This window comes from Cornus florida, unplaced genomic scaffold (genome assembly GCF_030987335.1).
Source record: "Cornus florida cultivar Cherokee Brave unplaced genomic scaffold, ASM3098733v1 CherokeeBrave_3.0.0_Hap2_Chr05, whole genome shotgun sequence".
NCBI lineage: Eukaryota > Viridiplantae > Streptophyta > Magnoliopsida > Cornales > Cornaceae > Cornus > Cornus florida.
The window spans coordinates 3,040,915-3,068,909 of NW_026775575.1; the positions used below are offsets into that span (position 1 = coordinate 3,040,915).

General features: G+C 37.0%; 1 protein-coding gene across 4 annotated transcripts; it reads right to left on the reverse strand.

Annotated features, from left to right (window-relative positions):
• Positions 1-229: 229 nt before the first annotated feature.
• On the reverse strand, positions 230-27,990 carry LOC132306073 (probable sugar phosphate/phosphate translocator At3g17430). Of its 4 annotated transcripts, none has more exons than XM_059803274.1 (10): positions 27,603-27,990; positions 26,554-26,714; positions 10,063-10,170; positions 8,857-8,888; positions 8,728-8,778; positions 5,005-5,066; positions 4,654-4,915; positions 1,363-1,628; positions 1,199-1,284; positions 230-621 (listed from the first exon to the last, which is right to left on the reverse strand). In XM_059803274.1, exons 2-10 carry the CDS (start codon positions 26,635-26,637, stop codon positions 448-450), a joined length of 1,125 nt encoding a protein of 374 aa, XP_059659257.1. In that variant the 5' UTR covers positions 26,638-26,714; positions 27,603-27,990; the 3' UTR covers positions 230-447. The 4 variants fall into 4 exon arrangements, with proteins under 4 accessions (XP_059659257.1, XP_059659256.1, XP_059659259.1 ...); XM_059803273.1 differs by having other exon boundaries at positions 26,554-26,760; XM_059803276.1 differs by lacking the exon at positions 26,554-26,714.
• Positions 27,991-27,995: the final 5 nt, after the last annotated feature.

The window sequence follows — 27,995 nt, forward strand, 5'->3', positions numbered from 1 at the left end:
CACGAAAAGTTTAACAAATCGGATTATTTCTAACACGAATACAAAACTCGTTTAGTTAAATGGGCCTAGTCGAGTTATTGCAACCCTAATTGGCCGTGTTGACTGTTGAATCCTCTATGTAATGGTATTGTATATACATTTAAATGCACTATGTACTGGAGAGAATCTTGATTGAGAATAAACTTACACATCCATTGCATTCTGGAACTAAAATTTAATTTTACCAATGAATCACAATACAAATAATGACATCACATATATGCTCTTGAAACAACTGTCAATTCTTCACAAATAGAACAATTGTGTACACTTCAATCTTGTAGTTACTAAGTGATTTCATCTGTCATTTCTTTCCTTACAACAAATGGAATAAAAACTATAGTTAACGAACTGAATGTGCTAAGAAAGATTGATTATGTTTGAACTATCATCCTTGATCATTCATTCTTAATGACTGCTAAGCTGGCTTCGCCCAAGATAAGACACCCTTGAGGAAGGAATTAAAGGCGCTTCTTCATCTACAATTACATCAGGAGCAGAATCATTCCATCCTTTCTTTCCACCATTCATGAAATCTTCTGGTACATAAACATCGGATGACTTCCTCTCTGTCTTCAGATCCTGCATTATATTGTCAAGAGCAGCACATAGATTAACAACCCATACGAAAAACAAGCTCTCCACCAATAAAAAAGTGACTAATTTTTACCACCATTTGGTTTTACCTTATGCTCATCCAAGAGAGACTAAAAATATTCCAGAATATATATAGCACTACATGGTTGTTTTGTGCTGACTGACATTTGATGAAGCGAAAAGGCAACCTTATTTTTTCCTAGTTGGTACTCACAAACTGCATGCATATCATTATGAAATGACTCTGAACCATGTCATTCATATCAAAATTATGAACATTAGGAAATGGAAAGTCATTTTTATCAATGCAATGGAATTTTAGTTCTTAAATACAATCATCATAACGGTATTACCAAAATGCATATATGTGCTGCAGGAGTTGGTGTTACATGTTTGCATTGAAAGAGGGACAAGGTTTCTCCAAAAGGGGGGATCATCAATGTAGCAAGCATTTTTCAAATAAAACTCATAGAAGATATTCAGAAGAGAATTTAAAAGTAATAATTTGTATAAAACAACAATCAATCTATCTAGAGATATCTAAGTCATTTAGAAGATTGACCTTTGCTGGAATACTTTCCACAGGAAGCTGGGATGCTCGCACATCCTTGATCTTCAAGTAGTTGTACATGACAACACCACATACAGCTGCCAAAATAATAATCAATTTGAATGTGCCTTCAGATCATTAATGCTCCCAAATTTTACAAGGAATGAAATGTGTACCAATTGCATAGCCGATAATGTTAAGCCCGGTAATTGTTGACTCGGGAAATATAACAGTTGAAAGGGCAATGAGTATCCAGTCTTTTAAAACACCAGCAACTCGAATCGTCACTGCTCCAGTTCTACCAATTACTAAGAAAATTGAGAAATTCAATGCCAGAGCACAAAGGGCATTCGAGAAAAATATCCAGAAATTGAACTGGATCTGGGAAACTTCCATTCCAGGCTTCTCCAGTAGATACCAAGGAACAAAGAGAAACAGGAAACTGCAAATGAGCACATGACAACACAAAACAATGAGCATCATGCTGAACAGCATAATTGTTATCGTATCACATACTAAAGCATCATAGGGAAAAAGAGGAGTGTGTGTCAACTAGGAAAAAAGCACCATATGTTGAGCCGTTGTGAAGACAGAACCGATAGGTCCACGGAAGAGGCAGAAACAATGGGTCATTCTCACAACTGATAGATAGAAAAAAGAGCTTCCATAAACCATCTTTTATTAGTTAATGGAAAAGGCTCGGCAACCAAACACCTTCCTCATTGCATCCCCTGCCCATTGTATTCCTTTTCCTTCAAAAATTCTAACATACTGAATTGGTGTAATAAAGATGAAAGTGTTGTCCACACTCTTAACGTGTCAATTTCTACCTCTTTCTGACTATTGACTTCCACATATTTCACCACTTTCCAATAAAGCACGATGCAGCAATGTGCTAAAGTAACTTAAATTGGAAACTATTGGTTTGACATAAGACCTATTCCTAACATGCATAGAATAATACTTATCAGCATCACTCGAATAATTTCCCAGCTGGTTTTCGCTGGAATCAGTATCCTAGTCTATCTATTAGTTATAACACAAGTATTATCTATATAAAAAAGTCCATTGTAAGGTGTTGCTCAGTCATACAAGGTGCTGAGAGGGTAAACTGGGTGCAAACACACCTCCAGCATTATCTCCTAGAAGTGGCTGCCCCTAAACTCTTTACCTTGACAGCCCAAGTTTTTATAGTTACAGCCTCCATTATTGTGGTTAGATTTACTATTTGAATAGCTGGTGGTAAATCCAAATCATATCCCTGTGCTTACCATTAACGAGATACATCAGCTGCATATGTTCCACGTAGTAAATCGTGTGCGCATACCTCTGACGGTTAGCCAAAACGGTATCTCCTCCTTCCAAATGGAAGGTTTCGGGTTTGACTCCCAATGGGACGAGTTGTGTGTTTGTGTCTGACAAAAATAAGAAAATAAAATAATTTGTGTGCCTCATGCTTAACTATAACAAGGTACATCACTGCGTACTATGTTTCCATGAGCATATAATGGTTTATATGCCTGCCTCATTGCAAGATATACTCCATGATGTCCTCTTGAAACACCATTTTGTCAATAAATAAGTATGGTTAGTAACTTGGTATGCACGCAAGATGTTTGTCTATTAACAAAAATAAATAATTAAAAATTTTAAAAAATAATGTTATGGTAAACTATGTTGCCATTAGTAATTGTTAGCAAATATAATAGTCACGATTGATGGAATGACTTGCCGTATTAGCAAAAATTTGATTATGCCATAAAATATGCTGTGATTTGATTTAATTTCCTTTCTTGTAATATGAGTATGTGCTCTTTCTATCTATAAATACCAGAGCTGTGAATGAGTGATTATCTCATTCAAGCCTTTACACAATTATCTTATTTTTTCTTCTTTTTATATTTCTACTTGGTATCAGAGCCAGGGTGGTCCGACTGCAATGAGGGCATTGTGAGTTCGGCACCACCCATTCCGGAATGGTATAAGATGACATCGCCCATCCGGAAGGTGTTGGGTAGGTAAGAAGGGAGTTCCGATCTCAATGAGGGCGTTGCGAATTTGGCACCACCTATTCAGAAATGGTCTGAGGAGGCATTGTTGATTTTTTCATCTACATTGTTTAAACACATGTATGAAGGGGAATGGCCTGAGGAGACATTGTTGATTCTTCCATCTACATGTTTAAAACATGTGTATGAACAGAAATGGTTTGAGGAGACATTGTTTGTTATTTACGGTTTGAGAAGACATGATTGGTTGTTTATGGTCTGAGGAGACATTGTTAATTGTTTATGGACTGAGGAGACATTTTTGATTTGTTGATCGGCACTTCATCTAAGAGAAAATCATCGCTAGTCAAATTTGCACTCCATTTGTCACAAGCTCTCAGTAGCTTGCAGACATTCTTACAAAAGGCATTAGTAAGATTGTGCTTGAGAATGCATTGTCCAAGTTGGGCGTTTCAGATATCCACGCACCAACTTAAGGGGGAGAATTAATAGATATGATAGTCACGATTTATGGAATGACTTACCGTATTAGCAAATATTTGATTATGCTATAGAATATGCAATAAAATATGCTATGATTTAATTTCGATTTGATTTAATTTCTTTTCTTGTAATATGAGCATGTGTTCTTTTTATCTATAAATACCTGAGTTGTGAATGAGTGATTATCTCATTCAAGCCTTTACACAATTCTCTCCTTTTTTCTTCTTTTTATATTTCTACTATAATCTAGTTGCACAGTGTTATACTAATAGATTAAAGGGCTCCCTAATGACCTAAAGTATTCAGGATTTCCCATTATTGTTTTTGTATATTTTGGAAGTCCAACAATGGATTGCCATCAGTAAAATTGATATTAATGGGAAGTTTGATGAAAGCTTTACGCTGCAGCGAAAAAACACATCCAAATCTGGATTTCAACCATGTTTCCACCCTTTCTTCAAAAAGCATTTCCAGTTCCGGGATTCGAGCATGTTTCCAACCTTATTGTAAGTGAATGTAGGAATTACATACTCTTTGAAATCTAACAACATGATATAGATCCACTGAGAATAAATAACAAGTTCGTAGCGTGAGTGCACTCGTGCACAAATGTATAAACTTTATATAGATCATTTTTTACCATCGTTCGTGTCGAAAAGCAACAGGATTGCATTTTTAGTATAAGTTTGGTTTAGCGAAAACAAAAAGTACTTAATTGTGTCAACAAGTACTTCCATTTCCACCAACCAAATAATTTAAAGACAACCCTAAACCACCCCACATGCTCACACACACAAGGGAAAAAAATAAATAAAGAAAGAAAAAAAAATCTTATCACCCTATAGAAGCTTTTGACAAGAATAGATCATCTCTCTCCTCTCTCATGAGCATATGCATTGTAACATGCATTCTACACATGTAAAAACTTATTCGAAGGATCTAAACACATGAATTCAAAAGGTTGAGACAGAATACCTGCATGGTGCTATGTAATATAAACTGGTGATAGGATTAAGCGTTAGGCCCTTCTTCTGAAGAAGAATTTGAGTTAAAACCAGCCTAAGAGCTTCAGCAAAAATTCCAGTAACCTGGTAGACTGTACCCACTACATTGAAGTGAATTTCCCCATACGAGGAAATGACAACTCCAACACTGACCAACACCATGTTCAAGAACACATCACACCGTAATTTGTCAGTGCCACAAAAAACAGCCACTAGAAATGTTGCCACTGGCACTGTAAAATCCCACAATACAAAACTGATTAATATAGTTCCAGCGCATAGCCATTAATTACAAACGTAGAGGTGATCTGTTTGAACTTACTTAGGGCTTTCAGCATCTGGATGAATGCCACAGAAATGAACAAATAAGCAGTGTTCCCAAACCTGTAGGGAAAGAAAAATTGGTTTAACTTTACATAGTATACATACATGCATATATTTAGTGCACGTGCAATGCACGTGGGAACCTCCAATCAATTTTTTTTTTTTTTGAAGCCAAAATTTATTTATAATTTGGAAAAAGTGAGTTCTAACATTACCTTTTCTTAACATGCTTTGCACAAAAAAGAAGCTGATTCTTATCTTCTGAAAATACAGTAAAACCAATGTGACACTGAACTGTAAAAAAATATAAACAACATATTGGTTTCTCCTGAACCTGCGGATGGAATACCACTTCCCCATGGTTGAAAAAATGGGCAAAGCCGAAACAAGATAGAACAAAATTATAAATTAACCATTTGAATCCTTAAAATCTCAATTGAAAAAGATTAAAAGAAAGAAAACGCAGTCACCTACATGTGAGTATCCTTATTGGGAAAAATAAATAAATAAATACATGCATGTCAGTATCAGTTCTATCTTTTTTTTGATAAGTGTCAGTATCAGTTCTATCTTTCTGCAATAACTGCAGAACATTGCTCCTTGGTACCTTTTGCAGGTCAAAAAGGAGATCAAACTTCTAGTGTGAAGAGAGAGTTTGAGATTGTATCTTTTGGTAGTGAAAGAGAAAGGGGTTTTAGATAGATACTCTAGCTAGGACCCTTACAGAGATTGTTTATGAAGATATCAATAACATTAGCTATTTAATTTAAATAGACTTCTTAATAGTCCATTAGTTGAGGATGGGCCTTGGCGCAACAGTAAGGTTGCTCCATTGTGAACTGGAGGTCACAAATTCAAAATTGGAAACAGCCCCTCTGTGCTAGCCCTTTTAATAGTCCATTAGTTATAAATAATATAAATTTAATAACTAGCCCTTTTAATCGTGCTCTCTTAGGTAAGTGGTTATGGAGATTTGGAAGGGAATGCCATCGACAGTGGAGAAGAGTTGTCTCGTGTCATTTTGGTGAGGAGAGTGGGGGCTGGTCATCTATTCCTGTCACTATTTCGGGAGGCGTTGGTGTGTGGAAATTCATTCGGAAGGGTTGGGATGTTTTTTCCACTCATATTAGATTCAAAGTTTGGGATGGCAGACATGTTCGTTTTTGGGAGGACCTTTGGTGCAGCTATCAGTTGCTGTCTCTTTCTTTTCCTAAGCTCTACAGTATTGCAGCCAATAAGCATGTTTACGTGATTGATTGTTATCAACTTGATAACAATGGAGTTACGTGGGATGTGCGGTTTAGGCGGCCCTTTCAGGATTAGGAAAAGGAGGAAGCTTGTGTTTTTTTGGATATGTTATATAGACAGAAGGATATTGGCAGTGGGTGTGATGATATTTTGTGGATTCCTTTGGCTCATGGTCTGTATGGTGTCCGCTCTATGTTCATCTGTTTGTCCAATTTTGTTAGTCCTGTGTTCCCTTGGAAGTTTGTTTGGCGCTCTAAAGCTCCTCTTCGAATCGCATTCTTCGTTTGGACTGCCACTTTGGGAAAGATTTTGACATTGGACAATTTGAGAAAGAGAGGCAACATCATTGTTAATTGGTGTTGTTTATGTAAAGCTGCTAGTGAATCCGTGGATCACATTCTTTTGCATTGTCTTGCGGCATTTAATTGTTGGAGTTTTATTTTTAGCATGTTTAGCGTTCTTTGGGTAATGCCTAAGCACTCTTTTCAATTGATTAACGCTTGGAAAAGGTGTCCTGTCAAAGAACAAGCTCGGGATTATTGGAGGATTGTTCCACATTGTGTCTGGTGGTGTCTGTGGCGTGAGAGGAAAAATAGATCCTTTGAAGGAAAAGAATCGTCTTTAGCTAATTTAAAAATTCATATTCTTCGTTCTTTGTTCTCTTATGTAGAGGAAGTGCATGCTCCTCGATTGATGATTTCTTTGATCTCTTGGATTCCATTGGTCCTTAGACCTTTTTTCTTGTATTAGGACACGTTCCCCTTTTGAACATTTTTCTAATATATCTTTACTTATCAAAAAAAAAAAGAAAAAAAATAGTCCATTAGTTATAAATAATATAAATTTAATAACTACTATTTATCTACTATAAAATATGAAAAATGTATAAAAATTCTATGTAAATTTATATAGGTATTAGATAGATTAGATTAGATTAGATTAGATACACTTTTTGTTAGGTAAGACACACCCGCCGGCCTTTCTCTCTCTCTCTCTCTCTCTCTTGATTAGTAAGATTTCAATAAAGGCACTCAAGAGGGGAACGCTCCCAAGAGAATACACAAAAGGCCAAAGGTGGCCACCTATAATTTAAAGCTGTCAAAAAAATCCACAAGATCCCCTATACACCCTCTCCAAGCCTCAATTGCATCCACCGTGGATCCAGGGGATACCCAATGCACACCAAACATAGCCCAAAAATAGACCAAACATCCCTCGCCACAGGGCAATGAAGGAGAAGGTGATTCACCGACTACTCCGCCTTCTTGCACATGCAACACCAATTCACCACAATCTGACGACTACTTCTAAGATTGTCTAAAGGTGAGAATCCTCCCGAGGGCTGCTAACCAAACAAAAAAAACCCACCAAATTAGCTATGTAGGGAACATAATCCCAACACCTTCAATCTCCAAACAGCTTTCCAAGGGAAAGAGGGCCCGCAATCCCCAGGTCATCCATCCTCCCTCCACCACCTGGCTATACAACAAAGCTACAAGCTCTGCAACCTCCGCAAGCTCCCAATCATGAAGCTGTCTGAGAAACTCCACATCCCAGGTCATCCTACTGTAATCAAGACGACAACAGTCAACAAACAAGACATGTCTATCCGTAGCAATGGAGGTGATACCACTCAAGCTAATCACGCAATTCCCAGTCATATGAAACCGAGAAGTATCATGAACTGATCAATGGATATGTCATCCCCTAGATAATAAACAACGAGATACAATAGTATGTATAGTGACAGATTTAATCGTTTACGAGATCCAAAAAATCCATAAATACAATTAAATATCATAGAAAAGCTAAGCTTGACGTATCTATGAAGCCTTATAGCGATTGTCATAGTTACCATTAATAAATTTAAAAGCTAAGATAGGAAACGTATCAGCCAAGTAAGTTGCCAGATAGAAGAATGTCAAAAGTAGCATGGAATGAGAACACACTTCCCACCTCTGAACTACATGAATGCCTGAAAAAAAATATTGTCGCGGGCAAAGGGTTACTTTTACCCTATTTTTTTCCCTTACTTTTTGTTAACATAAATAAGGGGGAGAGTTGTTTGGCAATTACAGAACAGGAATGACCAAAGGTTAAAATACTGCTTCTAATATTCAAAAGGTTTATCTTTAGTTAAACATGAATGCACTTTGAAACTAATTAACATCAGGCTTATACCATCGCACAATAATCAATGTCCACAGTTGCATTGGGTAATGTCCCTTATGGTTTGATTGGCTTCAGAAATTATTCAGCCCTGGTTTATCAGAAAGCCATATTATGGCAGCAAGGTCTGAAAAATGTTTATAGACTAGGTGGAATTTCTAAAACCAGGCTTATTGGATAAGTCAACCCTGTCAAGCTCAGATTGCATCCAGAGGTATCAAACCAAACTTTTCAAAGAATAAATGTGATTGATGAGACATTATTTCAGGAGTCAAACTATAAGTCTACCATATCAACAGCTTACCATAGGCTTGACGCAAAGAAGGCACTTATGGGAATCACACAAGTCACATATCTGCAGAGCCAAGGAAAATATTTAAGGAAAGACCATTTTGAAAAAAATGGAATAGTAATGCGCATGCAACTGTCTTACATGTCAAATGTCATTTTTACAGGTGATACTACCTGCACAGATTGGAAGAAAATCAAACGACGTCAGCTAGGGACCCATAGCATGGCAACTTACATAAAAAAGAAAATGCATCATTCAGAACTCATCAAGGCAGGAGAAACAACAAAATATTGAAAAAAGTTGTGAAGCTGTAAGTGACAGTGATTTATATCTATGTGGCACAATTGAGCAATTTGAAGGTAATACGCCAGGAACTTGAGCATAACTTTTGCTTCTTACATGATGCAAGTTAGGAACCTTGATAGCAAAGGATATGTCTATGTCAAGGCATGAGATTCAAAGAGCAAAAGCAAATCATTTCATTGAGTTCATGCAAAAGGAGACCATCCAATGCTCTAGAGACCTAGTACATGCTTTTCTAGAGAAGAAGAAAAAGGCTAGAAGTTGAATGGTGAATTTTTGTTCCCCTATCAATAGAGAGAAACACGTCTGTCAAAACTATCACACAAGATACTGATGTATGCCAAGATTTGAGTTATCAACTTCAAACCCAGAGGATTCAAAACATAAACTCAAATATTCAACACTGAATAGAGAATTTTACATGTTTGATCACCAAATCTAACACAGTAATTTGCTGCTACAATAAATTTCCCCCCTAAGGTATACAGAAGAACATTATAGAAACTTTTGATCCGAAGTGTGGAGCCTGATATATACTATACACCAAGGCCCGTCTTTTTTGGAGGTATTTTGGTAATTTCCGCACTTGTTATGTTGCCCTAGTGTGTGGGTATATATTCATTCTGAACTCTCTGTATCCGTGGCTGTTTTTGATCATCATAGTGAAATCCCTGCAACCCTTGGACGTAGCCCTGAATTTGGGTGAACCAAGTAAAATATGTGTTCTTGTTGTGTGTGTGTTTTATATCTTTCTTGTGTTTTATGTTTAATTTCACAACACGTAGCACTTCAATAAACTCACACTGCCACAGCCAATGGATAAAAGTTCATTCCTTGTTACAATAAAACTAATAATAATAATAATAAATTAATAATAACTTTCAGAGTAATAAAAAATTGTGCATGTTTTTTACTTGCTGAGTTTATCTAGATTCCCCACCCCCCCCCCCCCCCCCCCCCCCCCCTCCCTTCAATCCAACCAAAAAAAAACAAAGCATAATATCTGTGATTCCATTGTACAGAGTATACAAGTTCCAATGATACCTTCAGAACACGGATAAGAAGGAATGCCACCATGCCAGAAAATCCCATATGAATCATAGTAAGTGTTATTGGAAACGGAAAATTGAAGTATTTAGGAGAGAGGACCCACTGCGGAGGAGGAAAAATAAACATGATTTGTATTTGCTCAAACAAATAGTTCATGTAAGTAACAAAAATATTTGAACTATATGCATTGTAGACATAAGGAGATCAATAGAAATAAAATAAGTAAAAAGACATGGTAAAAGTATTCAATAAGATAGATGTCATATATGAATGCCAAAATAACAAAAAAAACATTCCAATTCACTTTGTCGGAACCTCCTTACATGATTTATCTAATCATAAAATATTTGGAAACAAATAAATAAGGAACTGTTACGACTTAATTGTCAAATGTACGCCTAGGCTCACAAAAAGCCCCAAGCTCGTCAAGGTTCAAGAGGAGCGCCTCAAACTACTACAATCTAGGTCCCTTCAGTCGAGAATGCGTAACTCATGCTTTTTAGCAGGCTTCAAGATATAAATGTATATCTTATTCTTAGTTATTCATTTATTAAGTTTTCTTTCTCCCTTCTTTTTAAAAATGACCATGAATTTACATAATTTACATCAGATCATGGTCATATTCAATGGATCATATTATTTAATCCTATCATATATTTGATGGATTTAATGAGCTTATCGTTGACCAGTTGCATTAGTTATGTCTAAAGCGTGATTCTGAAATTTTATGATAATATAATTTATGTTTAAAATCCACAGGATTATTGCTTTTTTGTTTTACATATTCTTCATGGTTCTTGAATTCAGTCATCCATATAAATATCGGGTAAAATCACATATCCCCCCTCTACTTTCAAATTAGTGCAAAAAAAACCCACTAAAATTAAACAGCCCCCTGAACTAAAAATTCGTATCACACTGCCCCCATAACCGTTAATTAAGTTGTGAAATGACAAAATTAACCTTATGATTTAATATTAAATTAGAAGCATATATATATATTATTTTCAAATTACAAAAATAACCCCAAGTCTTGATCCTCATCACCCTCTCTTTCTAAAACTCATATCCTTCTCTATCTAAAATAGACCCATTATTGAACAGGGGGAAATACATTTCTCGAATAGCCAATGTATGAACACTTTTATTAGGGAGTATTTTCTAATTACAGCATACCATCCTCTCTTTGCGAAAGAAGCAACATTGGCAAAACGACTTCAAAAGCCCTGAAGCAGCCGGCGATGGCGCGGTCCATAGTGGCGGCGACAGAAATGGGAACGTCGTCATCAAAGGAAGACGTCACAGGCAGATCAACTGAAGCAAAGCAAATTGGTGTTCTTCAATGGTGGGGTTTACAGTTTCGATTTGGAGGATCTGTTGAGGACTTCGGTGGATTAACATAGAGAGGAATTCAGAGATGGAACAATAACGCATAGAGTACTCGTAATAACAGTGTTTGATACTTCGTTGTTGCATACATTTATCTCGATCGGTTAGTGCAGAGACAACCATTGTTGTCCATCAATTTGTTCAATGTTCATCGGGTTGCTTATCACTAGTGTCATGGTTGCTGTGTGATTACTTTTCATGACCAACAAAAAATTGAACTTTTGGGATTTTCACTTTACTTTCTCGGGTTGCTTTAATTTGTTTCAGTTTTCACACTTGAATTGAGATTGTTGGATTTTTTTATGGGTTTTTTATACTTCTTTGAATTTCAATTATTTTCAATAAATTGATGAAGCAAGGTTTTCAATTGTTGAGTTATAATTTTGTTCTTGATCTCTATTCTCTAGTTTAATTTAATGACTTTTAATGTATTTGATCAAATTGAAGCTTGGGTTTTCTCCGTGTGCTCTAATTTGGTTTTGGTCTTCTTGGAATAAATTTCTGGAGAGCCCATTTATTTTCCCAATAAGATTGTCCAGATGTAAAATAGAGGCTTTTTTATTTTTTTTTTATAAGTAAAATTCAATAAAGGCACTCAAAAGGGGAGCGCTCCCAAGAGTACAAAAAGCCGCTACCAGCAACATTACATCTTTAAACTATCAACAAAATCCAAAAGTCTATCCAAGGATATACAATTTCGCCCATCAACCCAAAAGAATAAAAACGACAAAATATTGTACTCGTCATAGTTGTTAAAGGCTTAAGGTGCACAAAAGCGCAAATGACTCTTGAAGCCTGAGGCGCAAGTAGCAAGGCGAGACGCGTACCCGACTGAAGCAAGGCGCACGTTGAAAAACAAAAAAAACAAAACCCACCCAATAAAGTATTAAAGATGCAATACTATATATAAAAAATCAATCTAATTTTCTATAACTATAAGCACCATGATTCATTCTATTTGTCATTTTTGGGTAAGTGATTTAACAACTAAACATTCTTTCAATAATAGAACCTAATTATATTATATGAAAATAATATAACAGTTGCTATTTACAATTTGAGATTGACTTCTATAATTTAGAGTACACTTGTGACTTAACTAATTATTTCATTTTAACACGTTAGAATGGAACAAATACAGGCATACAATTTGGCTGCAATTGTGATTAAGCGAAGTAACTGCAGAATGTGTTGGCTCAAATTGGGAAATAGATGGGTGGAGATAGATCGGTTTGGTGCTAATTTTTATGGATTCAGTATTTCAGTGTTAAGTTTGATGTTAATTTGACTTCAATTTGGTGTTAACTGGACAACTTCTTCTCTCTATCTCTCTCTATTTGGTGTTTTGTAAATTCTGTATATATTAGAAGCTTTGTATTCCTCTGCAAATTTTACAAGAAAATCAATTAAATACCTTCTGATTTCAATAATTTTTTTTTTTTTGGGTGACTAAGAAAAAGAATTACATTCTGTCACATACAGCAATCCGAAAAAGAAAAAAATAGCAACTGTTATTTTAAGATTAAAATAAAATAGCAACATAATAAATCTGTCACAGTCCAGAGTCTCCAGACTCGAGAAAAAAAAAATAAAATAAAAAATAAATATATAAATAAAAAGAAGAAGAAAAATAAAATAAAATAAAAAATCTACCAAACTCGACTCGGCCGAGAGAAGAAAAGAAGAAGAAGAAGAAGAAGAAGAAGAAGAAGAAGAAAAGAAGAAGAACAGAAGGAGGAGGAGAGCAGAAGAAGAGAAGGAGGAGAGAAAAAAAAAAACTGAGACAGGTCCGAGAAGAGGAGGAGGAGAGAAGAAGAGAGGAGGAGGAGGAGGAGAGAAGAAGAAGAGAAGAGAAAAAAAAAAACTGAGACAGATCCGAGAAGAGGAGGAGGAGAGAAGAAGAGAGGGAAGGAGAAGTTGGAGAACTTACCAGTAGAGTCGCCGACGCAGATCCGGCAAATCCAACACAGATCCGAGAGGACCGAGACCGAGAGTCCAACTGTTGTCCAAGTCGTCACTGCCTCTGTCTTCTTTGCTTTGCTTTTTGGTTCTTTGTTTTTTTTTTATGTTGTAACAATGTAACTTGTAGGTTTTTAACTAATAAAATAATATAATAGAAACAATAAAGTGAATAAACAAACAAAAGTTACAAAACCAATATAACAAAACAATTAAAAAACTACAACTTCAATCAGCGCGCCTTTAGCGCGCCTGTAGCCTGGCGCCTGTGTAGGAAAGGCGCACGCCTTCTTTAACCCATGCGCCTTAAGTCACTAAAGGCGATGAGATGGCACCTGGAGGCGCCTTGCGCCTCAGGTACGCGCCTCCGGCGCCTTTAACAACTGTCTTTGAGAGACCAAATAGGAGACTCCTCCCCCTCAAAGGATCTCCTATTTCTCTCGTGCCACAAGCCCCACCAAAGACAGAGGGGAGTGACCCTCCAAGCATCTCTGACTCGACTTTCCACTATACACCCTTTCCAAGCCTCAAGCAAATCAACCGTGGACTCCAAGGAACACCCAAGCCACACCAAAGGCAGCCAAGAACAAAGCCCAAATGTCCCTCACCATAGGGCAATGAATCAGAAGGTGGTTCACAAATTCTCCCGACTTCTTACACATGCAACACCACTTCACTACAACCTGGCGTCTTCTTCTGAGGTTGTCGAGAGTGAGGATACTTCCAAGAGTGGCTGACCATGCAAAGAAAGCCACCTTCAAGGGGGCTTTAGTCCTCCAAATAGCTCTCCAAGGGAAGGATAGGTCAGGGGTCTCCATAAGACGTTGGTAGAAAGATCTAACCTCAAACAGCCCTCTCAATGACCCCTCCCACAACATCACATCCATACCCACACCCTCCCACACCAAATCATGTCATGTTCTGGCACTCTCACTCCTCTTAAGGTCGTCTGTTCGGAGTAAAGAAGCAAAGCTTGTGGTGGTTTCAACTTTATCCTCACCTTCAAAAGAAGAAGTTTTGGGTTTTGGCTTACTCAAACCGAGAGCTAGAAGCTATATTTATACACAAGAATATGGTACAAAGAAAGAAAACCAAATCAAAGAAAAACAGGAAATATGCCAAAATCTGCGTGATCTCATGATTACGGGAATCTTATCTACGTGATCCCATAATAATAGGGATCTTAGATAAAACATCTAATAAAAAACTAAAAACAGCTAATAAAAATAATAAAAAAAAATTAAAATAATACACATATTTCAACACTCCCCCTCAAGCTGGAGTGAAGATATCAATCAAACCCAACTTGGTAATCGAGGAATAAAGCAAAGATGGACCAACGGATTTGGTGAACACATCTATCGACTGATTAGAGGACCGAACAAAGCACGGCTTGATAATTCCCAAACGAACCTTCTCTCTGATAAAATGAATGTCCACCTCTATATGTTTAGTCCTCTCATGAAGAACAGAATCTGAAGCAAACATAATGGCTGACCTATTATCACAAAACAAGTCTGAGGACTGTTTTTCACTTACCCATAGTTCCTCCAAGAAAGATCGAAGCCAAAGAATCTCACAAGTACCCTGGCCCATGGCACGATACTCAACCTCTGCTGAAGATCTCGAAACTATAGGTTGCTTCATACTTTTTAAGGATATAAGATGATCTCCATAGAAAGTACAGTAGCCAGATGTGGAACGTCTATCAGGCTTGGACCCAGCCTAGTCTGCATCATTAAAATAGGATAGCCCAACTTGTTTACTAGAAGAATAGAATAATCCAAGTCCAGGACAGGACTTAGGATAGCGAAGAATATGATATACTGCATCCATATGAGTTGTACGAGAAGCATGCATAAACTGACTCACAACACTAACAGCAAAAGCCAAATCAGGACGGGTGTCGGTAGGATAAATCAATCTTCCTACCAAGCATTGATACTGTGAGGGATCAGAAAGGAGATCTCCAGACTCAGCTGAGATCTTCAAATCAAGATCCATAGGAGTGGAAGCAGGTTTACACCCAAGCATACCCGTGTCTCGAAGAAGATCCAAGACATACTTCCTTTGCGATAAAGAGATACCCTGCTTAAATGTAGCAACCTCAATTCCCAAGAAAGATCTGAGCTGCCAAGGTCTTTCACCTCAAAAGCTTTAGCCAATTGAAGCTTTACTTGAGAAATCCCAGGGATGTCATTGCAAGTAATGATGATATCATCAACATAGACAAGAAGAATGATACATCGACCAGGAGAAACGGCGGATAAAACATGTATGGTCAAAATGGCATCTAACAACCTCCATGGATAGAATTACATCACTGAAGCAGCTAAACCAAGCTCTGGGAGATTATTTTGACCCATACAAAGACTTTTTAGGATTGCAGCTAATAGGCATGCCTTGGTTGCTGATTGCTATCGCCTTGATAGCGGGAGACCGGTTTGGGACGTGCTTTTTCAATGATCCTTTCAAGATTAGGAGATGGATGATGTCTTTAGTTTTTTAGAGTTTTTGTACAGCCAGGTGATCCGTGGAGGAGGTAGGGATTCTCTTGTTTGGATCCCTTCTTCTAGGGGAATGTTTAGTGTGAGATCTTTCTTCGGATGCCTTTTGGACCCAACTAGGGGAAGGCAATGTAGCGAACTAAGGCGCAATTGAAAGTGGCATTCTTTGCTTGGACAGTTGTGTGGAGCAAAATATTGATGCTGGACAATTTGAGAAGGAGAAATCATATCACGGTGAACTGTTGTTGCATGTGTTAGTGTAATAGAGAGTCGGTTAACCATTTTCTTTTGCATTATCCAGTAGCGGTTGACTATTGGAATCTCTTGTTAGGTCTCTTTGGAGTTTACTGGGTCATGCCTAGATCTAAGAAAGGTCTGATGGACACCTGGAGAGAGGGTTGGGTGGGAGCACAGGCTTGAGGGTTTTGGAGGATGGCGCCCCTGTGTCTTTGGTGGTGTCTGTGGAGGGAGTGGAATAGATCTTTTTTGAAGGAGAGGAATCTTCGGTCATTGTTCTCAAATCTTCTATTATTAGCTCTCTTTTTTTGGGGTTCGGGTAGACCATGTTCCTCTGCTGAGGAGACTATTGAGTTTCTATCTTCCCATGGTACCCAGGTTTCTTGTTGTTTTGTCGGGATGTATTCCTCTTTTGAACGCTTTTAATGAAATGCTAATTTATAAAAATAAAAAAAATAAAAAAAATAAAAAAATCCATCCCAAATCAAGTCATATATATTGAATCCATTTTTTGTCAACTCCATGAATGAAGAGGATTCATTTCTGACCAAATTATTAAAGAGGATTAAATTTGACGTAATGAATCCTGTATAACATACCAATGGAAGTTCAGTGTTTCTATCCTCAGATTGCCCAACTCTAGAAGACTTTGCTAAATCAGATTTATTATTTTTACTCTCAATAGCTATTGAAAAGATGAACTATATGTTTTCCTTATAGTGTTGGCATACAGAATAAACAGGAGCCTCATGACCCTCAAAAGTATACTGCTTAGAACCAATGGCAACATTCCAAACCTGAATTGTCTTGTCCTCTCCACAAGTTATGAAGCATAACTATTGGTTTGGATGAGACAAAGCTAGATCACTAATGTTACCAACGTAAGCACAAATCTCTAAGTGGTTATATATTGTAAAATGTATTGTATTGAATGAATTACAATGAATGATACAAGAGGTGTATATAGGCAAAACCTAATGGGTTAGGTGAAGTGTGAACACAAGCTTGGTGTGCTTCTAGAAAGCATGCTACTAGACGGTGACAATGTTGACTATACAATATTGAATCTAACATTCAACTATTTACAGCTACAAGTCAGCTTTACTATTTTGTAGTTGATAGCAATAACCTTTTGCAACACTCCCCCTCAAGCTGGATTGAAGATGTCTTCCATTGCCAGCTTGCCAACCAAGTAGTTGAATTGTCTTTTGTGTAGACCTTTTGTGAGTATATCTACAATTTGCTCCGTAGTTGGGACATATGGCATGTAGATCAAACCATTCTCAATCTTTTCTTTAATAAAGTGCTTATCAACTTCCACATGTTTTGTTCTATCATGAAGAACGGGATTGTGGCAATCGAGATTGTTGCTTTGTTGTCGCAATATACTCTCATATGTGAGGTGCTCGATACTCTTAAGTCATTTAGCAGTCTCCTGATCCATAGAACTTCACAAATCCCATGGGCAACTGATCTAAACTCAACTTCAGCACTACTTCTAGCCACCACGTTTTGTTTTTTACTGCGCCAAGTAACCAAGTTCCCCCTAACAAAGGTGTAGTAGCCAGAAGTTGATTTTCGATCAGTAACGCTCCCAGCCCACTCTACATCAGTGTAGACTTCAATTTGTAAGCGTCCCTGTCTCCTGAATAGGAGGCCCTTACCAGGAGTTCCCTTTAGATACCTCAGGACTCTGTATACCGCCTCAAAGTGTTCTTGTCCTGGTGAGTGCATGAATTGGCTCACTCTGCTTACTACAAAAGCTATGTCAGGAAAAGTATAGGATAAGTAGATAAGTCTTCCAACAAGTCTCTGAAACTGTTCAATATTTACCACATCCTCCTTTCTTGCGAACTGTAGTTTTTGGTTGGGCTCGGTTGGAGTCTCAACTGCTTTACATCCAAGTAAGCCTGTTTCACTTAACAAATCAAATACATATTTGCGTTGAGTGACAAAAATACCTTCCTTAGATCTGGCAAATTCTATGCCGGGGAAATATTTCAATGCTTCCAAATCCTTGACTTCAAAATCTTTAGCAAGACCCTCTTTTAATCTTTCCAGTTCAATACTGTCACCACCTGCGAGGATTATGTCATCTATATAAACAATCAAGATAGCAATTTTACCTTCTCTTGAGTGCTTATAGAACATGGTATGATCTGCTTGACTCTGACAGTAGCTATAGTTCTTTACAGCCTTCCTGAATCTTTCGAACCATGCTCTTGGAGACTGTTTAAGACCGTACAATGATTTCTTCAGCTTGCAAACTTTGCCTTCTCCAAATCTCTGTTCAAATCCTGGAGGTGAGTTCATGTAGACTTCTTCTTCTAAATCTCAGTTCAATAAGGCATTTTTTATGTCTAACTGGTGTAGGGGCCAATTGAAATTTACAGCCAAGGATAACAAAACTCGTATACGGTTTATTTTGGCTACTGGAGCAAAGGTTTCTTGGTAGTCAATTCCAAAGGTTTGTGTAAACCCTTTCGCTACCAGCCTTGCCTTATACCTCTCTACACTACCATCAACCTTGCATTTTATTGTAAACACCCATTTGCACCCTACAATCTTCTTATCCCTTGGTATTGAAACTAATTCCCAAGTACCATTTTTCCTTAAAGCATTCCTTTCTTCCATAACTGCTAACTTCCAATTCGGATCATCTAGAGCTTCCTTGATGGTTCTTGGCACAAGCAGGTTAGATATTTTAGAAGTAAATGCTTTATGGCTATTGGAGAGTTTGTGATAGGATAGATAGTTGGAAATGCGGTGTTTGGTGCATTCTCGGGTTCTTTTTCTAATGGCTTTGGGAATGTCAAGATATGTGGGAATCAGTTTTGGTAAGGCAGCAGGAGGGACATAATCGGAGGTAGGATCAGATGAAAATGATGATGGAGTTGTGATAGGAATAGAAATTGGAAGGAGAATGGGATTAGAATTACCTGAACTACCCAGAGGACCTTCACTTGGAGATTCTGATTGACCTTGTGTTTGGATGATCTGTTGGTCTTTATTTCCTTGCTGATTTTTTTCCCGAGTATAAACCAGTAGCTCAAGTTTAGTTTGATCTTCCTGTAGTATATCTCCCCCTGTTTGTAATTTTTCTGCATATGGCAAACCTTGACTTGGAACTTCATTTTCAATATCTTTAACAAGTTGTTTTTGTAAGTCAGGAAAAATAGTTTCAGAGAGAATGGGATTCGGTAAAGGGCCTATAGTCTCCCAAAAATTGTCTTCTTCCCTTTCTCTCTCCCCCTGAAGATAATTTTTCTAAAAAAGGATTGATTTTCAAGAAATTGGACATCTATACTCACATGAATTTTTTTTTGTTTGTGGATTATAGCACTTATATCCTCTTTTATTTGGAGCATAACCTATAAAGACATTTTTCAATTCTCGAGTCAAGTTTAGAGCGAAACATGCTAGGTATATGAACAAAAACAATGCAGCAAAAAATTTTCAATGGTAAATCTGAGTTAATTCTACATTCGGGAAAGGTTTATTTGAAATAATCTAAGGGTGTGACATATTTAAGAACACGGGTAGGCATACTATTAATTAAATAGGATGCTGTTAAAACAGCCTCTCCCCATAAATATTTTGGCACATGCATAGAAAACATCATGGCACGAGCTACCTCAAGTAAATGTTTGTTTTTTCTTTCTGCAATTCCGTTTTGTTGAGGAGTATCCCGACAAGTAGATTGTTGTAAAATACTCTTTTCCCTGTAAAAACTTCCCAAATGTTCATTGAAATACTCAGTTCCATTATCGGAGTGTAGTATACTATTTTTGACTGAAATTGGTTTTCGACCATTTTGTAAAAATCTTTAAATAGTTTTTCAAATTCAGATTTCACATTCATCAAATAAACCCAGCATAATCGAGTGTGATCATCTATGAAAGTTACAAACCATTTTTTTCCAGACCCCGTGGTAACCTTAGAGGGTCCCCACACATCACTGTGAATCAAGTAGAAAGGTTTTGAAGCACGATATGGTTTTGAAAAATAAGTAGTTCGATGACTTTTAGATAAATGACAATTCTCACATTGAAAGAAATAAGGAAAACTAGGATGTCCTAGTCTCAAATGCCAAAGCATTATTTATTTACGAGTAGAAATTGAACTAATAATACTATTAAAACCATGAGCTATTTTATTACTGGAAAAATTGTCATTGAAGTAGTATAGACCATTGATCATCTTAGCAATACCAATCGTCCTCCCCGAGTTCTGGTCCTAAAATTCACAATAAGAATCAAATAAGATAACACGACAATTAGAGTCTTCCGATAATTTGTTGACAGATAACAAAGGGCAGGCCAAATTTGGAACATGAAGGACAGAATTCAGAATTATATTTTCTGAGATTTTTATTTGGCCTTTTCCTGCAATAAGGGAAAAACTACCATCGGCAATCCTAATTTTTTCATTCCCAAAACAAGGTGAATAAGTATCAAAAAGGTGAGAAAGAGACGTCATATGATCAGACGTCCCAGAGTCAATAATCTTATGGTGCAAAGTCTAGGCTACAGGATAAAGCATTAGGATTTCTACCTGTTTCAGCAAGGAAACCACTAGGAGTACCTAGTGAAGAATTGGACTAGCAATTTGAGAAGATGATCCATCTGCTCCGTGGAGAAGGGACCTGTTTCAACTTTATTTGCCGAAGGGAATGAACAATTAGATCTGTCACCCAGCTTGCTGCTTTTCCAGTTTGCTGGCTTTCCATGGATTTTCCAGCAGGTTTCTCGGGTATGACGTGGCCTATTGCAGAAATCACACCACACCCGAAGCCTCTCATCCTGCCTTCTTTGATTGGTGGCAAATACCTTGTTCGCACTTGCATTGGATGCAACCAAGGCTGAGTTCTCGACAGGTGCAGCAGCTCCCTTTTCTCCGAGCATGACATTTCTGCGGCTTTCTTCACGTCTAACTTCAGCGAAGACTTCACCAATTGAGGGCAAAGGCTGTCGGCCAATTATTCTCCCCCTAACTTCGTTGAATTCAACGTTTAGACCTGCAAGAAACTTGTAAATTCGATTATTCTCCACCATCCTTTTGTTATGATCACAATCTTTTGGCGATTTCCACTTGTAGTCGTTGAACAGGTCAAAATCTTGCCATAGCCGCTTCAAAGAACTGAAATACTTGGTGACGTTGTCCTCTCCTTGTCAGATTTTACCAAGTTTTAGTGTCAACTCAAAGATTTGGGACTGATTTCCTAGATCAGAATACATCTGATTAACATTGTCCCAAAGTTCCTTGGCTGTCGGATAGCAAATGTAATTGCAACTGATATCTTTCTCCATGGAATTTACGAGCCAAGTCATGACCATGGAATTTTCCGCATCCCAGGTTGAATACGCCGAGTCTTCTTTTTTTGGTGCCTTCTTATCTCCTGTCAGGTAACCAATCCTCCCCGTCCACGGATGTGCATCCGGCCAGACTGAGACCAACACAAGAAGTTATCACCATTCAATCGAATATTGGTGATTTGGACAGAGTGTGAATCAGAGTTGGAAGCATGGATTGCAGGAGTTTTTGATGGGGCAGTGGAAGAAGTGGAATCAGATGAAATTTCTGACATGGTGGATTGCTGGAAGAAGAAAAAAAGTGTCTGTAAGAGTCAGAGATTTAAGTCCCTGCTCCAAAAAAAAGTTTCTTTAAGAGTCAGAGATTAAGTCCCTGCTCTGATACCATGTAAAATGTATTGTATTGAATGAATTACAATGAATGATACAAGAGGTATATATAGGCAAAACCTAATGGGTTAGGTGAAGTGCGAACACAAGGTAAGGTGTGAACACAAGCTTGGTGTGCTTCTAGAAAGCATGCTACTAGAAGGTGACAATGTTAACTATACAATGCTGAATCTAACATTCAACTATTTACAGTTAGAAGTCAGCTTTACTATTTTGTAGTTGACAGCAATAACCTTTTTCAACATATATATATCCTCACCGCCATGATAATGATATATCTGCACACTGTGCTTGGAGTTTGCGACACCAAAAGGGATGCAATCAAGATTCCATATCACTCTGTTCACTGATGCAGCATACTCATCAGCTTATGAAAGAAAAAGAAATTATGTATGAAGGGAAAACAGAGAGCTAGATCAAGCTAGAGAATAGCTTAAACACCCACAACTCAATCCCAAAAGAAAGGGAGAGATAGAAAGCCGCTATAGCAGAATGAATATATTGATAATATCAAAAAAAACGTTGAATACAACTTCGAACAACCGTTTTATAAGCCACAAGGGATGCCCTAGCAAAGATTCAATCCTAACCGTCCATGTAAATATTAATCTAAGAGCTATAATTCTGTCCAGCATAATAAAATAAGCTAAAAATGACAAAACAGTGCTTAAATGGCACATGACTCACTTAAAAGGCACGCGACTTACAAGATAGAACCAGAATGACAAAATTATCCAAACTAGAGCTTTAGGCAAAATTAAAGTAGAAAAAAAGACAGATTTTAAGACTTATATAAATGACTCAAGACCCCTAAACAATCACACAATCTGATCACATCATCAGCTGCCCTTATTAATGCAAACTCAGTCTAGTATTCTTAGGATGTTCAACAGTTTGAAGATAGTCCTCCACTTGCTCTGCATCAGTCATTGAACATGATCCAAGGTCGCAGACCTTGAAATTTCTAGAAGCAAGCTTCTCCCCACCATCAACCTCCCATGAGGCAATATCACCAATATTCGTTCCACCAAGAAGTAGAGTTTGTTGCACCGGATGGAAATACATCCTCTTGATAGCAGAAACCTGATTCTGATTTGCAACTAGAGCATTGGGCAAATCATCAAGATAATATAAGATGTGGGCATGGCTCTGGCAAGGGTATGCTATAGGCAAGATGTTAACAAGGAATTTGTTGACAAATCCATGAGGCACAGATTGATCAGTGACAGCTTCTTCAGCTTTAGACAAGTTGTTGATTGCTTTGTCAGATTTCTCCACTGTTCTCTTACCTGCTTTTTTGTCCTCTTCAATCTTAGCTTCCTTTGGTTGAACTTTAGTTGAGTTGTTTGATTCAATTACATGACTTGAATTTTTTCTAGAATGTCACTTTTGAGTTGGCATCCACATAATTTCCAAGATCTTCCTCAATCAAGAATTGTTTCGATCAATAATGTGACTGTTTACAACTCTTGGGCACTTGGCGGACTTGTATCCTGAACGTTCGCATGAATAGGTCTAAAATTCAGGTTCTATAGTACGTTTCACCTTTGCTGTCCATGTGCTTTCTGAAGGTGTAACTGACGTGGCAGCACTCCATTTTGCACTTATAGACTGCATAAGGCACTAAAATCTTTCTTCAGTGCACTATCTTATCCAATTTTCACCTTGATATTCCTTTGTTTGCTGCCCTCCTTGTTTCCCAATGTCCAGATTAAAAGGAGAAATGATTTCATATTATTCTAATATAGTGCTCAGTCAAGAAATTTGATGTTGCAGATTTACAAAGTCTCTTTTGTGGCTATCTTACTTCCTTGCCTAGCCATATATCCACAATAATCACAGATCTTACTGGAAAGGCTCTGATATCACTTGAAGCAAATAGAGATATAAAAAAAGTCTTCTCACAACAGTAAGAAAGACTAGAAATACTCCAATCACTGTTGGAGCCTAGATTTCTAAAGGAAAATCTGGTAAAGGCCTTAAAAGAAGTTCATAATATGAAAATATCTCAAAATTATATTGATTAAGACTTGTTACAGCAGAGAAAGAGTTGTCCTTTATATAGTATAACTACCATCTACTCTTAATTTCTCCTAGAATGACTTTTAGAATTCCCACACAGCATTAATAACTTTGTCACCACTTTCCTAAGTAACCACTAAGTAATTCCAAAGCTTAATTACTTAGTACCCAAAAAACAAGAACGACTCCTTCACGTTTTTTTTAAGAGACTTTCCAAATCCCTATTAATTATTTGCATCAGATTTCATTCTTCATTTAGGGATAGTTTGGTGTGCAGGAATAAAATGGAATGGAATGAGAATATAAGTGGGAATGGAATGAGAATGGAAAAGGAATGGAATGGTCATTCTCATTCCATTATTTGGTTTCAAACCTGAAATGATAAGGAACGGAATGCTTATTTCCATTCCAATGTTTGGCTGGACCATCCTAAAACTAGAATGTAATGATTTTTTTTTTTTTAAATATTCCTATCAAAATTCAAAATTCAAAAAAAGTAAAAATAAATAAGAATAAGAATTGCTCAACAGTTAAATTTGTAGTATGAATCCACCAACATCAGTAATATCTTTGAGTTTTATCAATCTGCTTGATATCTCTAATGAAATTTTATGCATCTATCTCTTTGGTGCTTACTATTTGAATTTCCATCCCCAAATCGCAGATCTATCACCACCTTATCTGACCGGCAGTGTTTGAGACAGCGATAGAGATATCAAACCTCCTCTCCACTATTGCTACAACTGTGAATACTACATACCTTAATTATTCTATAAATCTCAAAAAGTTAGAAATTTTTTCTCTGATCATTTCATCGATGTGTTCTTCAGCAGAATCGAATTCATCCAAATTCAATTCTTTGCCGGTGAAAACAATAGTGAGATTGAATAAAGCATAGGCATCACAGCCCTCCGCCACCGCTGCCCGCCGGCAATGGTGAGAGAGAAGGAAGACATATATGGTTGGTGAGAGAGGAAGGAGGAGAGAGGGAAGTGTGGAACTGTGAGGGGAGAAGTGGAGGAAGAGGAAAGTTTTTTAGGAGTGTCTGCCATTTATTGGAAAAGAGAGAGACAGTGGAGGAAGGTGGCTGATGGAGATGGTGGAGGAAGGCGGGTGAGGGAGGCGGTAGCAGGTTGTCTCAGAGGTTTCATGAGTCAAGTGTGAGACAAGTTTTTAGGTTAAGAGGTTTTTTTTTCTTTTTCTTTTTCTGTTTTACTTATATTTTATTTTAATTTTTGTTGGGAATGGAATGGCCATTCCAACTTTTTGATGGAATGAGCATTCTCAAGGAATGAGTTAGAACACTCATTCCAACTTTAAAATGGCACACCAAACAAGGGAAAAGGAATCAGAAGTTGAAATGGTCATTCCATTCCAGCGCACCAAACTAGCCCTTAAGGATAAGAAAATAAGGATGGAAAAAGTGGCTTCAATTTTCAAATCAGAAGTACAGATTTCACACATTTTTTATTTTTTTATTTTTTATAAGCAAGCAAGATTTCACTCAATTAACAAAAAGGCAAAAGTAGAAGTACAAGGGGTATCCCCTAGGCCAATACAACTCATGAAAGCCCCAACACCACCAAAGAAGCAAGAACCAAAAAGGGGGCCCAAAACAAAAACAGCAACCAAGACAGAAAAAAATAGCATAAACCAACTAAAAACAAAAGAAGCAGCTATATAATACTCAAGCTGCCAAATAGTGCCACCACAATAGCCTAAATAACCAAAAAGCATCAAACCCAAACACTAAGGGCCTAAGGCTACCAGAAGATAAAACAGAGCAAGAAGCAAAACAAATCCATAAAAGGCTTCAATACTAGAGAGATCTCATGTAAACATCATAGTAGCGATAGCTTTCGCAACAGAAAGCTGAAAACTAAAACCCCAAACAGATAACTCATGAGTAAGCATACCAATATTCCACACAAAAAAACTGACAGCTAAGAGTCTCAGCTGACACATCTATCAACAAAGGATAAATATGAGAATTGCCTAGCCAAATTTACAAAATTTGAGCTGGTGAAGTTTTATTGAGAAGAATAAACATTATTACAGATCAAATAAAAAATGTGCGAGGCAAAAAGGTTTTTGACCAAAAAACGGATATACGAACAAGAACCAGGGTAGAAGCAAGAAGTATAGAAAGATTGAGAAATTAGAAGTCATAACAAGAACAGAAGCTGAAGCTCGGCTACTGTATCCAAAGGAGAAATTATGTAACCAAAGGATTTCAACAAAGCAAAGCCAAAAGTGACCAATCAGTCATATTTAGAACAAGAGATAACCTAGGGTTTTTTTATTATTCCCCTACTCATTTATTGTTATTTGGTGAATGAGAAAGACCGCCAATACCAAAACTTCAGAAAAAAAGCTATGCCTTGCATCTATGTACATAGAACATAAGGATAAAGCATCCGAAAACCATAATGAAAAAAGAAGATCAACAGACCATCACCTAAGGCTAGTAGTTACCATCGCAAAGTTGTTAGATTCAATCTCATTGTATGCAACAGTGTGGCATCGATTGTTCATAAGGAGTATCAGTTCAATCTTCCCATAAAAGTTAATAAACAATTTATAAATAAAGAATGAAATCACTTTATACAAACCTAAACGACATATTATATTAATAATCCAAGCATAGCAATAGAGTGTCACTTCCTTACCTTGTTGTACAAAATAACTCCTGATGAAAGCAATATATAAACTAGGAGGTACAGATAGGTCAAAAAGAGCTGTTTGCTTATCATTGTGTCTTCGTTGTATTCTGATCGGCACCCTTTTTGTTGGCAAATTTTAGCTTGCCAGGCTTCTGTAAATTAAGCCCCTACGTAAAATCATAAATAATAAAGACTACTTCAGAAGGCCCCCACCTAAAATCATAAAAACATAATAAGATTCCAAAAAAGTTTAACCGACTATTAGGTGCAGATATGTAGCCTGTAGGTCAAATGTAGGTATTCATCTCCTTAACCAATTATCATCAGCATTACAAATTGATAATACAAACTTTGCTATTGTAAATTGACATGAAAATTGTTACTACCAGAAAAAGGTTGGAAATATTTTAGTTATTTATTTATTTTTGTTTTGACCTCCTAATTTCGAAGGTGAGCCAATAGCACGGGGCTACAACCCTTGGTAAAGACGGAAAAGTTCAGCTCAGCAGAAATGAAATATTTGAATTTGCACAAAGAAGCTTCCATTCCGAGCAAAGAATAGAAGCATACAAATATAGAATAGGTGTTTATTTTGAAGGAAAATCATAATAAGAAAGCATTTTGCGGAGACACACATGCTATTGACATTCGCTATCAGCAATCAAAATGCTAGGAGACACAGTATGATAAGATGTGTATCAGTAGTCATCACACGATGGAATGACTCTTATTATTATTAACCCTAGGTTGAGGCTCCAGCTGAAAATTGGAGAATGAGACATTGAGATCTAAATATTGAAAATAATAAGGTCATCTCATTGCCCACTCAGTGTCAGTGTATGATGTGTTCTGTAATGTGATCTGAAACAGAAGTATTACTTAACATACATATATATATATATATATATATAAATATATATATAACACACACATGTCAATGCATAGCAGAGAAATAACAAATTAAGGGCATATAATTATAGTAGAGGAAGAAGAAATAATAAATAAATAAATAATGTGGCCTTTATCAAAATAACATATAGACAGAGAGTTCTGACCTTGAGATGGGGTCGAAGATAGAGCCGAAAATCTGATCTTCAGGATTTGTAAATGGTGGATTTCAAAGAAGCCTACGTTTGCAGATACAGATCGGAGTGAGTTTTCAGCTTAACAGAAGAGATTTGTCTCGACAGTGAGGAATGTGGCCAACGATACATGCGTGTGATTCAGATCGGAGTGAGTTTGCAGCTTAAAAAATTAAGGGTATGAATGTGTATATATATATATATCATATGTATATATAAATATACATATACATATATAAATCTATATAATAATGTTTGATTGAAAAGGATATAGCAATAATAATGATATTCAGTGTTCTCGGGTTATGGAAATCGTCCGTTTAACGAGAAGGGAAGAGAGAAGAATGAGTGTTCTAAACTGGAAAT

Coding starts and splice junctions, on each gene's coding strand:
- LOC132306073 (XM_059803274.1), bottom strand. CDS start 26,637: ATGATAAGCAAACAGCTCTTTTTGACCTATCTGTACCTCCTAGTTTAT. Junction 4,916..5,004: donor CCAGATGCTGAAAGCCCTAA/GTAAGTTCAAAC, acceptor GGGATTTTACAG/TGCCAGTGGCAACATTTCTA. Junction 1,285..1,362: donor CATTATCGGCTATGCAATTG/GTACACATTTCA, acceptor TTATTTTGGCAG/CTGTATGTGGTGTTGTCATG.